This window comes from Phyllobates terribilis, unplaced genomic scaffold, assembly GCF_046119375.1.
Source record: "Phyllobates terribilis strain yellow unplaced genomic scaffold, ASM4611937v1 Scaffold_7__3_contigs__length_470593459, whole genome shotgun sequence".
In the NCBI taxonomy this organism is placed as follows: Eukaryota; Metazoa; Chordata; class Amphibia; order Anura; family Dendrobatidae; genus Phyllobates; species Phyllobates terribilis.
In genome coordinates this window covers 392,471,429-392,488,069 of record NW_027362767.1, presented here as the reverse complement: position 1 = coordinate 392,488,069, position 16,641 = coordinate 392,471,429, and the positions used below count along the sequence as shown (strand labels likewise).

The window sequence follows — 16,641 nt, the reverse complement described above, 5'->3', positions numbered from 1 at the left end:
TTTTCATGCACTTGCACCTTATTGTTAATATACATGCTTTCTTATATTCACTAGTACTAGTTCTCATATTCACTAGTTGACAAGTATTTTTGCAAAGATCATTCAAAGTACAGTTTCCCTTTGAGGCCCTTAATTTGGATTTACTCTATTCCCCAATTTCCACCACCAAAGTTAAGAGGTTGTAAGGTGGCTATTAGACACCTAGTTTGGAAGTAATGCTACATTAAGGACTAAAAGGGGTTCATCAGCCATGACAGCTTGATTAGGAGCAGTTGAAGGGCTACTCACCATATCTCCACCACTGGGTGGGATCGACTGGGTAAATTGAGAGCTGTTTTTCTCACACATGGTGAATGTATGAAGGTTGCAGGTCTCCTGGATTGAATGTGCTTTGCTAAAGGACATGGACGCTGGACTCTAAGCCAGGTGGGCTAACCAGCACTATTGTAAGGACTTGTTATTTTGTGTTTTACCTTGTCCCAGAACAAAGGCAGTATTTAAGTTTTCTGGTGACGTGGTTTATGATGATTGAGGTAAACTAATAATTACTAATAATCTGATAGGAAGTAGAGATGAGCGGACCCATGGAGGTTCAGTTTTGCTGGGTTCAGACAAACTTTAGTCCAAAGTTCAGTTATACAAACTTGACCTGGAACCCCTTAAAAGCCAATGGGGACCCGAACTTTGTTGCTGTAAAATGGATGACATAGGGGGTAGTGGGCTGCAAAAGTATGCAAAATGGCAGTAAGAGCAGGCAAATGGCCTGCAAACAAATGCAGCAAACATGGTGTGTAAACCACTGGCACAGTTTTTTGATCCCTATGGATGGATCTCTTTTGATGAATCAAAGATATTTGAGGAAACGCATTGGGAGGACCGTAAAGGATTATCACTCCACTCTCTATTATGGACAGAAGCATGGTACTGCAAGTTCCAAAAGAACAGTAGAGTAATTGGGTGAGATCAATCCTTTCTTTCAGGATATTCCTCTATATTTAGCAAGACATCCTATTGTGTTTCAGTACAAGCTCTGTGCTACAAGGCTATTGTAGCATTATTTACATGTTTACTAGTGATGAGCGAGTATGTTCTATTAACCCTTTTGCCGAGTATGCTCGGGCCGAGCCCCGAGTAGTTACAGCTGCTCGGTGATAAGGTTGAATCGCTCCCGTGTGCATGATTTGCAACTGTTTGACAGCTTTACTACATGGGAGGAATGTCTATTTCTTACACATTCCTCACATGTAATAAAGCTGCCAAACAGTTACAAATCATGCACACGGGAGTGATTCAAGCATATCACCGAGCAGCTGTAAATACTCGGAGCTCGGCCCGAGCATACTCAGACAGAACATACTCGCACAACCCTAATGTTTACCCATTGAATGCATTTCTGAAAATGCTGCATTTCTTAAATTGAACTTTACAGGCTTATATATTGTAATCTGATGTGCTAAGAATTACCTTTGTTGGTGAATACCTATAACGACTGTGCTCATCAATGATTACCACCTGCTGTTTCTTCTATCTAAATTGTACATGATACCCGGGGTCCACTGATAGGCTATTCCATTAACTGAACTGAATAATAGCACATTAACAGTGGTATTAATACATGAGATATATGGTACACAATATTGCTACATAGTCTATTAAAGCCATAAGGCTTCTATTGTTGGAATATAGGCAATGATGGGCAAGAAAATGGTATTAAGGCTTCCCCGACTGACCAATACTGAATAGCCACTACTTGGCTACCGGGTCTGTAACAATATTGTTTGGAATAGCGGGATATCATATTTGTTTGTGTCGTTGTTCATTAGATTGGATATTTTACTGCACCTTAGGATATTTTAATAATTGAAATGAAAGGTTTTTTTTAAATACACCCTATTTTTTGCTAATATCAGTGTTGGGTATATACGTAAACCCTTGGCTATATCTTATTCAGTTCTGAAATAGATTGCTTCTTTATGTCAAGGAAGAGGCCTTATGGGAAAAGGATGCAAAACACATTCGCCCGCTTTCATCAGTGTGGGAAATGGTGATGGGGAAAATTTTATTCCAAACCGTAAATCAAATCTCAAAGTGTTTGAATTTGCATGAAACCATGAATTTTATGAAATTCGATACAATCTCAATATTTCTCAGATTGATCCACTCATCTCTAGCTGCAAGTCCAGAAGTCCCTGCCCTTGAAAATCTCTTAGAAAATAGAAACCCACACCAACATGCCTCAATCTAGGGTCAACCATTAAATTCTGTGTGAATGCCGGACATTCCTGGTTGCCACGCTTGAATTTCCTTTCATCCTCTGCTGCCATTCATTAGCTTTCCCTTCCAAGCGCTCAGATATGTCTTTCTAAGGTGTAGAGTTGATATAAGTTGACAGTGCTTTAGTTATACGAGATGTACAAGCCATTTACCTTTGTTTTCTCTTTCTGATGGCCTTCATTCTGAATCTGGGTTCGGTTGTATCTGCTCGCTTATAGTGTATTGACTTGCACTGACTTCAACCATGTGTTCAGAAGCAGACCAATTACTGTCAGTTTACCTCTCTGTTCCCATTTTAAGCAACGTCATCATATCATCCTTCAGACACAATAAGATGCTTGTCAGGTTCCTTTTTTGCTTAATGATTTCTTGATGTCTTTGACCAGAGGTGTATCTAGGTTTTCTGAAGCCAGGGCAAGAATTCTGTTTGGCACCCTTCCTCCCTTATCCCAAACAATTATGCGATTTGCACAGTTACAGTCACTTGCCGACGAGCTGTTCTTCCTAATTCTCTCAATGTTCAGTGAAAAACTGAGAGAAGCAGAAAGAGAAGCTAATTCTCACATGATTGTAATTATGAATATCTCATATGAATGAGATTACCATGTGATGACTAAAAGAACCTGCAAGCAGAGCTGAATCCTGACAGTGACTATATTACACGCTGTTAGAATTGCCATGTTACAATGCTTTATTTTATAATTGAAGGGCTTGTTCAGGTTTGAGATAAAAGTCTGCAATCGCTCTAGTTGACTGCAGGCTTTGGAATTCTCAAAGCGCGTACATTGCACACTTTTAGCATTCTCCCTTTCCCGTTGCAAGAGTGGATGGTCACATGAGCCCAAGTATTCGATTTGTATACTTCTGGCCACATTCTGACTAGACATGTCCTGCGTCGCTCAATTCATTTTCATTGACTGAAGCTACGCATGTCTAGCCGGCACGTGACCACATGTATGAAAATCGCCGGCACCAGAGAATCCTGACAGTGTACAGTGCGCACTGTGAAAATTCAAAAATCTGCAGTGACATAGAATGACTGCAGAATCATCATAAACTTGGACAACCCCTTTAATGCTCCTAACAAATAAAAATGAGAATTAGTCAGTATCCCAAAAAAAACATTTACATCCAGGTACCTTATAGATCAGGGGTCTCAAACACGCGGGCTGCATGTGCCCTCTCCGGCTGCTTCTTGTGGCCCGCAAGCTCATAGACCCCGTAACGATCGCAGCTGCTCCAGCAGCCACCGACATCAGTGCTGTAGTTAAGTATATTGCCGCACAGAGACCGGCTCTCTGCAAAGCAATACCAATGCCAGTCTATCAGAGGCCAGCAGCTGACATCTGCGCATGGCAGTGACGTCATACGTCGCTGCGCTGGGACGCAGACGTCAGCTGCTGGCCTCTGATAGGCCGGTGGCTGACACTGGCATTGCTGTGCAGAGAGCCGGTCTTTGCGCGCCAATACACTACACTACAGCACTGATGTCGGCAGCTCCAGGACCGGGCCGCAATCGTCAAGAGGGCTATGGTGCCTGAGGGCCACAGGTGCAGCAAGGACGCCGAGCGAACGGAGGATAGGTGAGAAGAATCTTTTTTTTTTCTGTCATGTTTATGTGAAATACAATATGGAGGGGGTGACCTGTGTGCAGTATGGGGGGGGGAAGCTGTGCGCAGTATATGGGGGGTGACCAGTGCGCAGTATATGGGGGGGTGACCTGTGCACAGTATATGGGGGGGTGACCTGTGCACAGTATATGGGGGGGTGACCTGTGCACAGTATATGGGGGGGTGACCTGTGCACAGTATATGGGGGGGTGACCTGTGCACAGTATATGGGGGGTGACCTGTGCACAGTATATGAGGGGGTGGGAACCTGTGTGCAGTATGGGGGGGGGACCTGTGCGCAGTATATGGGGGGGTGACCTGTGCACAGTATATGGGGGGTGACCTGTGCGCAGTATATGAGGGGGTGGGAACCTGTGTGCAGTATGGGGGGGGGGACCTGTGCGCAGTAGATGGAGGGGTGACCTGTGTGCAGTATGGGGGTGGACCTGGATGGGGGACATGTCTGCAATATGGGGACCTGGATGGGGGACATGTCTGCAATATGGGGACCTGGATGGGGGACATGTCTGCAATATGGGGACCTGGATGGGGCACATGTCTGCAATATGGGGACCTGGATGGGGGACCATGTCTGCAATATGGGGACCTGGATGGGGGACATGTCAGCAATATGGGGACCTGGATGGGGGACATGTCAGCAATATGGGGACCTGGATGGGGGACATGTCTGCAATATGGGGACCTGGATGGGGGACATGTCTGCAATATGGGGACCTGGATGGGGGACATGTCTGCAATATGGGGACCTGGATGGGGGACATGTCTGCAGTATGGGGACCTGGATGGGGGACATGTCTGCAATATGGGGACCTGGATGGGGGACATGTCTGCAATATGGGGACCTGGATGGGGGACATGTCTGCAATATGGGGACCTGGATGGGGCACATGTCTGCAATATGGGGACCTGGATGGGGCACATGTCTGCAATATGGGGACCTGGATGGGGCACATGTCTGCAATATGGGGACCTGGATGGGGGACATGTCTGCAATATGGGGACCTGGATGGGGGACATTACAAGAAGAATGGGAACAGGATGGGGACGTTACTTCAAGATGAGGACCAGGATGGGGCCATATCTACAATATGGGAACCTGGATGGGGATATACTTACAATATGGGGACCTGGATGGGGCACATTACTACAAGATAGGGACCATCATGGGGCATTACTACAAGATAGGGACCATCATGGGGCATTACTACAAGATAGGGACCAGCATGGGGCATTACTACAAGATAGAGACCAGCATGGGGTATTACAACAAGATGAGGACCAGTTCAAAAGGTGTATATAAAAAAAAAATGGTATCACTAAAAATGTCACTTTGTCCTGCAAATAATGCGGCCCCCCAAATTAAATGTTTTTCCGTGTGCGGCCCATATAGCCATCTGAGTTTGAGACCCCTGTTATAGATGGTACTGTCTCAGATTGGAAAAGTCATTCTCTCTCTTTTCTTCATCTTATCCAGACACCATGATGACTTTTCACAGCCACAGCTCACCTCTGTAGACTTCTATCCTCTCCGGTCTTCTGCAGCACATCTCCATAAAATGCCTTTAAAAATAGCAGTGTCATTATAATGCTTCTGAATAAAGATATCTGCCTTATGCTGAGCTCCTGAATAAATATTTGCCCCTCACTATATTCCCTGCACAAAATATGACCCACACACACTGTATCTCTTATGGTACATGCTCACACTGGGTCGATCCTATAGGGCCCAGTCTCTATATTGTGCCCCCTCATTACACTTCCCTTCCTTGGCTTACCATCCCCTCTTCACGGTGCCCTTACACTGTTGCCCCATGTTACCCCCCCACACTACTTTGTCTCTATTCTGTGCCTACTCACACTTTTCTCCTTCCATATCATCTCCTCACACTATTCCCCTCAATAGTCTCCTCACACATTTCCCTTCACTCGTCTCCTCACACATTTCCCCTCTCTCATCATACTGTCTCCTCTCACATCCCCCTGCTAAGCATATGGGCTTCTCATATATTTACCCCCTCGCTCTCCATACTGCCACCGCACACATCTTCTGACTCTCCATACTGTGTCCGCACCCATGTCATCACCCTCGCTCCCCATACTGTGTCCGCATACATTCCCCCCTGGATTCTCAAACTGTGCCTGCACCCATCCCCCCACTCACCATTCTGTGCCTGCACCCATCCCCCCACTCACCATTCTGTGTCTGCACCCATCCTCTCATTCACCATACCGTGTCTGCACTCATCGCCTCCCCATACTCTGTCTATACCCATCCCCTCCCTCACTCCCCATACTGTGTCCACATACATTCCCCTTTGCTCCTCATACTGTGTCTGCACCAATCCCCTCAGTCACCATACTGTGTCTGCATCCATCCCGCCAGTCACCATACTGTCTCTGCACCCATTCCTACATACTGTCCTCAAACATGCCCATCATAACCACTTTTGCTCCTCATACTTTGTCTTTAAATTTCTGCATATTGTATCTGCATCTGTCCCTGCCTTGCTTCCCAAACTGCATCCTCAAATCTTCCCTCCCCCCTTTACACTAAACCTTCTCCCCCCAATTACACTAAACCTTCGGTGTCATCAACTTCACTGGAGCACTTACCACCAATGTTGTTCGTGTCTCTGCAGCGCTGGCGAGAGATGTCTGCAGCGTGATCACATGACCTGATCACGCTGCTGACAAAGCCCTGATCCAGCAGGCAGACTTTCAATTGTACTCACTTCTGAAAGAGTTCTTTAGATGGGATATGCTTACCAGATAACAGCCCTCCTTCTAGACTGAGAATATACAACATACCTTTTATGATAGGGCTAAATTCGACCATTTTTTAATGGTGCATATGAGGACATTATGTCCGATTTCGTCTTATGAAAACTGCTTCCATCAGCAAAATAAATTGTTTCCATGTCATCTAAATGAAGTTCTGCTAAAAAAAAAAAAAAATAATTGCGTGACTTGTTTGGTACATTGTCATTGTCTGATACATGCTACCCAATCCATGCCCAGCATGTATCAGCTGTCAGGTTCCCTTTAAGACAAAATGTTGTCTACATCTGTATTTCCTCTTCTTGCAATTTAGAAATTGTTGTATTGTAGACAGTCCAAAAAATATATACAAATGCCATTCCTTGTTTCTATTTATATCAATCTTGTATCAGAACTGATGTTCTACAGTGTTCTCTTGTAGGCATCAGTCTGAGCAATGGCGAAAGGTGGAAAGTCATCAGGACGTTTGCTGTGAAGACACTGAAGAGCTTCGGATTTGGGAAGAAAAGTATCGAGTCCAAAATTCAAACCGAAGCGCAATGCATTGTGGAGGAATTTAGGAATTCTAATGGTAAGATGAGCACGCTTCCCAAAATTTAGAACACACAATTTGGGACATTTTAAGCCCTGCTCCTCAAAAATGCCTTCCAAAAAAACACTTTCGGGCTTGGTTTTGTTAAACCTCACCCCTTTTGCAGTCTTGGGATTGTCACTTGAAAATTGGGACTGTTAAAAACTATATAAAAGGTAGTGCAGCAAACTGATATTGAGACCTGAGCTCTTGTAGAAATATGATGGACTACAGCACCTTCTAGTGGAAAGAATATAAATATTACAGGTTCAGAGACTACATACAAGCACAAGGCCATAGGCTGAATATTTATAAAGGGCATCCATATGTAGCAGAGCTGATTTTATTGTATAATGCTTTAGGTATAGTTGGATTGTACTTTTTGATTCCACTCTTAGCAAGGGTTAAATGTAGGAGGAACCTGAGACACATGTTGCGCCAATTCCTCTCCTCAATGTTTTCCAACTACATTGAAACTAAATTAAGCAATTTCTTCTGTTTGTGCAAACTAAGAATAATGATGATTGACTAGTGAGCGCCTCTATTACAGCACTTGAGACAAAGCGACCAGGGAATTTTTAATTGCAGGAAGAAAATGTTGATTCTTGGGGCTTTTTATCTTTATGTATCTCTAGAATTCCCAAGTAAATGTGAGACATGAAATATATTAGCTCAGTCCTTACATTCAATCTGTTCAATCCAATACACAATCGGGAAATAGATAGATAGTAAAAATTGGAGGCAGCACATCAAATAGAATTATGGAAAAATTAGTGGTTTCATAGCCCATAGTGATGAAGACATTTCGGTGCATCTATTGCCCTTTTATGGGTGCATCAATTACAACAGTAATCATAAAAATAAAGTGCAAAATGCTAGTTATATCCATGATAATATTGTGATAAATGCAGTGACATACAAAGAATTACGCAGATCATAATAAAATAGATGACAGTGATGATATTGCATTACTGACAGTGTAAAGAATATGAATTAATCATCATAAAACAAATGTGTATAACTATGTCTAAACATGACACACCCCGGCATACATTCATCATTAACGTCTGGCAACGGCGTCTAACAATCCCTATTGCGCATGACAGTAGTACATTGGAAGTATAGAAATGAAAGAGGAAGTCAAGTCACTTAGCGCAAGTGCCGAAAGCCGAAGAGATGTAAAGCGTCATACTAGAATAGGTCAAATTCAATGCGAATGTTCGCGCATGCGCGATTGAAAAACTTCAATATTCCGATATCGCGTCCCAGCGTCCAATCTAGTGCAATGCGGGATGCATGCGCACTGTTGTACAATGAGGGGAATTATACCATTTCAAATAAGGGACAGTTATATCGGATAATGTAAAATGTAATTTAAAGAAGGCAAATATAATCAGAGAGGCTCCAATATACGGGGTATATGTAGAAACTGCCTTTATGGACATTCACGAGGCCATAAGCACAGAGTCATAAGATAACCCCTACGTGCTGGGGCTGGCATATCAATTACAGTGAGAAATAGGGGAGTATATATTCCGTGAGGGACAGAGTCTCCTAACCTAGTCTAATATAGAATAAGCGTCCAATAAATATATCCAATACTAGGCATAGCCAGAAAAAAAATACATTCTACAAGAGCCAAACTCAGAATTCAAAAACCTACCTATAGTTTCATAATTGCTCTTATGAGCAATTGTAGATTGCAAGCTCTTACGAGCAGGGTCGTCATTATTTTTGCTTTAATTATTGTATTATCTTTAGCTATGTTACTTATGACTTTTGTATATAAACCTCTGAATTGTAAAGCGCTGCGGAATATGTTGGCGCTATATAAATAAAGATTATTATTATTAGGCTATATCAGCTTCCAGGAAATACCAAAGACAAAGAGAAAATAAGAATAGAAATTGTATCTTTATTAATATCCAAAATATATATTATATTTTGTAAAATAATACAGAATTGCACATTGGGATGAGGCATATTCCAGATCCAAAATCCATCATTGCAAGTGATCGGCAAAAAAAATGAAAAAATGATATAAATTACTGTAAAACTAGCTACACCATATCAAATCAAAAAAAGATCCAAAAAGAAGAGAGATGAGACATAATTTATGTCTTCAAAAGGTCATATGTAATTTAAATTCCACATTTAATCCATTAGGCTTCAAAGCATTGTATATCTATCGATTGAAATTCTTTACTTTTAGGTAATTTAATTACATCACCGCCTCTTCTCAAAGGTGGTACATGATCTATAATGTGGAATTTGAGATTATTCTCATTGTGTCCCTGCTCAAAAAATGTTTTGAAAAAGGTAAATCTAACCTTTTCATTCTTATAGTATATCTATAATGGTTTATCTGGAATTTAAAATCACGTGTTGTTTCACCATAGATTGCAAGGACACTGTAACAAATAAATAGCATGCTCTGATTCACAAGTCAAATAATGCTTAATAGCAAATATTTCCCTGGTGATGAGATGTGTAAACTGGTCATCTTATAACATGTTTGTACAGTTAATAGAGATGAGCGTTGTTCTACTCGAACTGTTCGCCAATCTCAAATTCGAGCTGTTTTGGGCGGTGTTCGAGCCGTTCGGCGAACACGAACAATTTGAGAAAAATTCGGCTGTTCGAGGTTATGTTCGATAACTGTTCGTGCACCAAAATCATAACTGGATTTTTTCTCAGTAATGATGAAAATTAATGTTAATACGCAGTTTGAGTGTACAGCGGGGCGGGGGGAGGGGCAGGGGATGGATCTCTGCAGGAACAATGAAGATCTCCATTTTTTTTTCTCTTTCCCGCATTTGCAGTGGGGAGGTGCAATCTGTCAGCCTATCAGCAGCGCACACACGGAGCGAAGTGCTTTTTTTCACACAAGCAAGGGCATGTGTCATTGGCAGTGTATGTCACATGTCCTTGCCCTATAAGACCAAGCCATTTTCCCCGTCGCCACCATTTTCTCACTGCTGCAGCTGCGTGTTAGACGGCACCGCTGTTGCTGTGTGCGCTATACCTTGTTAATTTCAAGCCAATTTTCGCACAAATATACAGATAGCTTGGGAGTAGGGAATAGTTGTGATTGCAGTCCTTTTAAGGACTAGGTTACAGCATTTCCTACGACTTTTATCAGGGAGGTCTGTGCTCTTAAATAGATAGGTTGTGGGAGTAAAGACTAATTGTAATTGGAGTCCTTTTCAGGACTAGGTTACATGAGTTCCTATCAGTTTTTGCCAGGCAGGTCTGTGCCAGTGCTGTGCAAGTTTTTTTCACAGCATTTGGCTGAATCTAGCAAAGCTAATCCTTTTTGGCCTATTGCAGAGTGTGTTAGTCAGTGGAGTAGCCTATCTGTGTTGCAAGATATAACACCTGTGTATAGAATACCAATTTTTTTACTGCACCTAGTGAAGTAAAATCTTTTGGGCATAGCATCATTCTATTAGTCCATCTATACTGACCTCCATCAGGTTGCAAACTGAATATAATTTTTTTCTGCATCTAGCTCTGAAAAAATATTTGGGCTTCTAGCAGTGTGTGGGACTTGGTCTATTAGTCCATCTATACTGACCTCCATCAGGTTGCAAATTAAAAATAATTTTTTTCTTCATTTAGCTCTGAAAAAATATTTGGGCTTCTAGCAGTGTGTGGGACTTGTTCTATTAGTCCATCTATACTGACCTCCAGCAGGTTGCAAATTGAATATAATTTTTTTCTGCATCTAGCTCTGAAAAAATAGTTGGGCTTCTAGCGGTGTGTGGGACTTGGTCTATTAGTCCATCTATACTGACCTCCATCAGGTTGCAAATTAAAAATAATTTTTTTCTGCATCTAGCTCTGAAAAAATATTTGGGCTTCTAGCGGTGTGTGGGACTTGGTCTATTAGTCCATCTATACTGACCTCCATCAGGTTGCAAATTAAAAATAATTTTTTTCTGCATCTAGCTCTGAAAAAATATTTGGGCTTCTAGCAGTGTGTGGGACTTGGTCTATTAGTCCATCTATACTGACCTCCATCAGGTTGCAAATTAAAAATAATTTTTTTCTTCATTTAGCTCTGAAAAAATATTTGGGCTTCTAGCAGTGTGTGGGACTTGTTCTATTAGTCCTTCTATACTGACCTCCAGCAGGTTGCAAATTGAATATAATTTTTTTCTGCATCTAGCTCTGAAAAAATAGTTGGGCTTCTAGCGGTGTGTGGGACTTGGTCTATTAGTCCATCTATACTGACCTCCATCAGGTTGCAAATTAAAAATAATTTTTTTCTGCATCTAGCTCTGAAAAAATATTTGGGCTTCTAGCAGTGTGTGGGACTTGGTCTATTAGTCCATCTATACTGACCTCCATCAGGTTGCAAATTAAAAATATTTTTTTTCTGCATCTAGCTCTGAAAAAATATTTGGGCTTCTAGCGGTGTGTGGGACTTGGTCTATTAGTCCATCTATACTGACCTCCATCAGGTTGCAAATTAAAAATATTTTTTTTCTGCATCTAGCTCTGAAAAAATATTTGGGCTTCTAGCAGTGTGTGGGACTTGGTCTATTAGTCCATCTATACTGACCTCCATCAGGTTGCAAATTAAAAATAATTTTTATCTGCATCTACAGTACCTCTGAAAAAATATTTGGGCTTCTAGCAGTGTGTGGGACTTGGTCTATTAGTCCATCTATACTGACCTCCATCAGGTTGCAAATTCAAAATAATTTTTTTCTGCATCTAACCCAGCCAATAGTTTTGGCCTAATACCACAGTTTGGCCACTCAGCTCTGCTCGGTTACCATCCATTGTTTTTTTGTGCAAACAACTCCAGAGTTGTGAATTAGTTAACCACCAAAATGAGTGGAAAAAGGCCTGCTGCTGGTGGAAAGGGGAATAGGCGTGTTGGGAAGGGGAAAAAAGGTTGTGTCCGTGGGGTAGGTGTTAAAGCAACAGTAACATCTGCAGAAGAAAGACCATCTTCCAGCCAAACTAAAATGTCTACTTCTTTTAGCGGACAATGTGATAAGATCCCTTTCTTACGGCCACGCCAATCGCTACAAATTCCAGATGAGGCACAAAAACAGCAGGTGCTTCAACGGATATCAAGTGCTCCTTTAAGTGGGCTCTCCTCCACATCAACTTCAACATCACAAATACTCCAGTCCTCAAAGGTGTCACCCAAATCGCACTTGCTTCCTCACAGCTCCCAAATCTCCAGCTGCCCGTCTGAGTATGAGGTAGAACAGATGGTTGAGTCTGCAGAGCTGTTTACTCATACTATAGCCTGGGAATCAGAGGTCGACTCCAGCGCTTCTGTGAATCCAGACGAGGAAATGATCTGCACTGATGCCCAGAATCTTTATGAGTCGGATCCAGGACCAGACGCAGAAGGTTCTGACCATAATGTAGACCCTCATTCCCAAACTGTAACTCCTGTTGGTGGAGACAATGAGGAAGACGATGATAAGACTCAAATACCTGATTGGAGCGACAACTTTAGTTTTTTGTCAGGGCAGGAACAGGTTGGCTCTGAGGACGACGGGTGTGATAACGCACAGGGTGATGATGATGAGGTCGGAGATCCCACTTACTGTCAACCCACAGTCAGCCAAGAGATGAGGTCAGCAGAGGAGGTGGAGGAAGATGCTAGTGACGACGAGGTCAGGTTGCGCCTTCCTGGACAGAGACGTAGTACTGGAAGCACGTCACCAACTGCATCCTCAAACACAACTCTGCCTCTCACCACAAGTCGTGGTGGCTCTTCAGGTCGCATGGGTGCTAAGCCTTGCATAGCCTGGGCATTTTTTCAGATCGATAAAGATGACCCAACTCGTGTTATCTGTAACATTTGTCAGCAAAAGCTAAGTAGAGGCCAAAAAATACATAGTTTGAGTACTTCATGCATGAACCGGCAAATGGACATGAAGCATAAGTTGCAGTGGGAAGCTCAGTGTGCTACAATGCGGCCTAGCCGGCCGGGCCAATCACCGTCTGCCATATCTTGTGCATCCGCGGCCTCTTCATCCTCTGTGACTGGGGGGACAGCAGTCACACCTGTTTTGGGGCGCAGACCTGCCACCTCTTTACCTGCAACAGCCAGCGTGATTGGCAGGTCATAATTTTCTTTGGAGGTGGTAACACCAGCTGGTGTTGAGCGCTGTCCGACATCGATAGCACCACCTTTGGATCAAGGCAACCTAACATGTCCGCCTGCATCTTCCTCACAGACCGGCAGTTTGCCGGGGACACCCTTATCAACCCCGTCTAAGCACAATAGCCAGCCCTCGGTCCCTCAGATGTGGACAAGTAAAAGACCATTTCCTCCTAGCCATGAGAAAGCTAAGAGGTTGAATTTCACCATCTGCAAGCTCTTGGCTACAGAAATGCTGCCTTTCCGCCTGGTGGACACAGAGGATTTTCGAGACCTTATGTCCGTCGCAGTGCCCCAGTACCAGATGCCCAGTCGGCACTACTTCTCAAAGAAAGGTGTGCCTGCGCTCCACCAGCATGTCGCACACAACATCACCGCTTCTTTGAGAAACTCTGTGTGTGACAGGGTGCATTTCACCACAGACACTTGGACGAGTAGGCATGGACAGGGGCGTTACATGTCGCTGACTGGGCACTGGGTTACTATGGTGACAGCAGGACAAGGGGCTGCTGTCCAAGTCTTGCCGTCCCCACGAGTTGTGCGTCAATCCTCTTTATGTCAAAGTTCCTCCACTGCTTCTGCCTCCTCAACCTCCTCTCGGTCTTCCACCTGCACCCAAAGCCTGTCTGGTCATGCCACAAGCTTTCTAACTGCGCAGAAGGGATCCTGCACACCTCCTTACTATGCTGGAAGTAGGGCTCAACGTCATCAGGCGGTTTTTACATTGAAATGTCTGGGAAATGTGAGTCACACAGCTGAGGAGTTGTGGTCAGCTCTGGAGAACCAATTTCATGAATGGTTGTCTCCACTGGACCTGAAACCAGGGAAGGCCGTGTGCGACAATGCTGCAAACCTGGGTGCGGCCCTTCGCCGGGGCAATGTCACACACGTGCCTTGTATGGCTCACGTGTTGAACCTGGTTGTCCAGCAATTTTTAGCCCACTATCCCAGACTAGATGGCCTTCTGCAGAGGGCACGGTCGCTGTGTGCTCACTTCCGCCGTTCGCATCCCGCAGCTCAGCGACTTACATCTCTACAGAAGTCGTTAGGCCTGCCACTTCACCGGCTAAAATGCGATGTGCCTACCCGGTGGAATTCAACTCTGCACATGTTGCAGCGACTGTGGCAGCACCGACAAGCCCTGGTGCAATACGTTCTCACGTATAGCCTGGGCCAACGAGATTCAGAGGTGGGGCAAATCACGCTGGAGGAGTGGTCTCAGATCAGGGACCTATGCACCCTTCTGCACAGTTTTGAAATGGCGACGAAGATGTTTAGTGCTGACGATGCCATTATCAGCATGACTATTGCGGTGATTTACATGCTGGAGCACATGTTAAACAGAATTCGGAGTCAGGTGGTGGCACAAGAGGAGGTGGAGGAAGTAGAGGAGGAGGAGTTGTATGCGGAAGCGCTAACATCTGCAAGATCCACCAAGGCGGCAGGCATGTGAGGGTGGGGGAGATGGTTTTACCAGGGCGCATGGTAGCAGCCAAACTAGTGAGGAAGGTGCAGGAGCCCAGGAAGAAGTGGAGGACGAACTGATGGAAGACTCATCAGATGAGGGAGACCTTGATCACATTTCTGTTGTGCGAGGTTGGGGGGAGAGGACAGAGGAAGGAAGCATGATTGTTACCTCGCCACCAACACAACAGGGACTTGGTGCTCCTGGATGCCCAACACACATGAGTGCCTTCTTGCTGCACTACCTGCAACATGACCCTCGAATTGTGAGAATTAGAAATAATCCTGACTACTGGGTTGCCACACTGTTAGATCCCCGGTACAAAAGTAAATTTGCAGAAATTATTCCTGCGATAGAAAGGGATGCACGCATGCAGGAGTATCAGCAGAGACTGTTGCAGAATCTTACATGTGCTTTTCCACAAAATACCAGTGGTGCACGTAGTGAATCTCACAGTTCCAACTTGCCAACCGTGGGACCGTCAAGTGTTCAGCACTCAAACCGTAACAGAACCACAGTATCTGCTGGTAACATCAATTTTGCGGAATCATTTCACCACTTTTTTAGCCCATCCTTTGCAAGGCCACAGGAGACAAGAAGTCTGACACATAGTCAACGCCTAGAGACGATGGTACAGGAGTATCTCCAAGTAAACATTGAAGCCACGACTGTGTCACTGGACCCTTGCTCTTTTTGGGCTTCCAATCTGGATAAATGGCCGGAGCTAGCCACTTACGCCTTGGAGATCTTGTCATGCCCCGCAGCCAGCGTTCTGTCTGAACGTGTGTTCAGCGCTGCTGGTGGTGTGCTGACAGATAAGCGCACGCGGCTCTCCACTGATAATGTAGACAGACTCACGTTCATAAAGATGAACAAATCATGGATCCGAAACGACTTTTCTACCCCTGTGTCATCCTGGGGAGAGTAAAAGCTTGATGATTGGTTAAAATCACCCTACCAACCGTTTTAAGCTTTCAAATTACTAATCATGTTTATCTGTATCTTGACTGGAAAATAATTTGGGCTTTGTAGCAGTGTGCAGCACTGATCCTATTAGGCCATCTATACTAAAGCTTCACCAGATTTAAAATTAAAAATAATTTTTAGCTGCATCTAGCCCGGAAAATAATTTTGGGGCTCCGAGATGCGCAAGGCACATAAGTGCCTTCTTGCTGCACTACCTGCAGCATGACCCTCATATTGTCAGAATTCGAAGTAATCATGACTACTGGGTTGCCACACTCTTAGATCCCCCAAACTTTTCGATCAACCTTTTCATTTTAATAAAGACCAAAAAAATGGTCATTTTTGAAATTATAAGCATTAGCAGGTTGTTAGAAACTGAAATCAAACAGTTTTCAACTCAAAACTTTATTCTAGGTGATGTTACATTTTCATATAGGACCCCTTGTTCGAACGGAGCTTCTGAACTCTCTCGTCCATTGAATTTGTCAGGTTTTGGATGGTTTCTGCTTCAATTGTTTTGCATGAGGACAGAATACCCTCCCAGAGCTGTTGCTTAGATGTGAACTGCCTCCCGCCATCATAGACACTCCTTTTAATGATGCTCCAAAGGTTCTGAATGGGGTAGAGGTCAGGGGAGCATGGGGGTCACACCATAAGTTTGTCCCCTTTTATGCCCATATCAGCCAGAGATGCAGATGTTTTATGTGCAGCATGAGATGGTGCATTATCATGCAGAAAAATGATCTTGCTGTGAAATACACGGTTCTTCTTCTTGAACCATGGCAGGAAGTGCTGTTTGAGAAAATCCACATACATTATG

At 43.9% G+C, this 16,641-nt stretch overlaps 1 protein-coding gene across 1 annotated transcript in view; it reads left to right on the top strand.

The window, feature by feature from the left end:
• LOC141154965 (cytochrome P450 2G1-like) overlaps positions 1-16,641 on the top strand; it is a 102,091-nt gene that overhangs the window by 32,701 nt on the left and 52,749 nt on the right. The window contains exon 3 of the mRNA XM_073641545.1: positions 7,105-7,254. Within this exon, the coding sequence (XP_073497646.1) occupies positions 7,105-7,254 (150 nt within the window). The remainder of the gene's footprint in view (positions 1-7,104; positions 7,255-16,641) is intronic.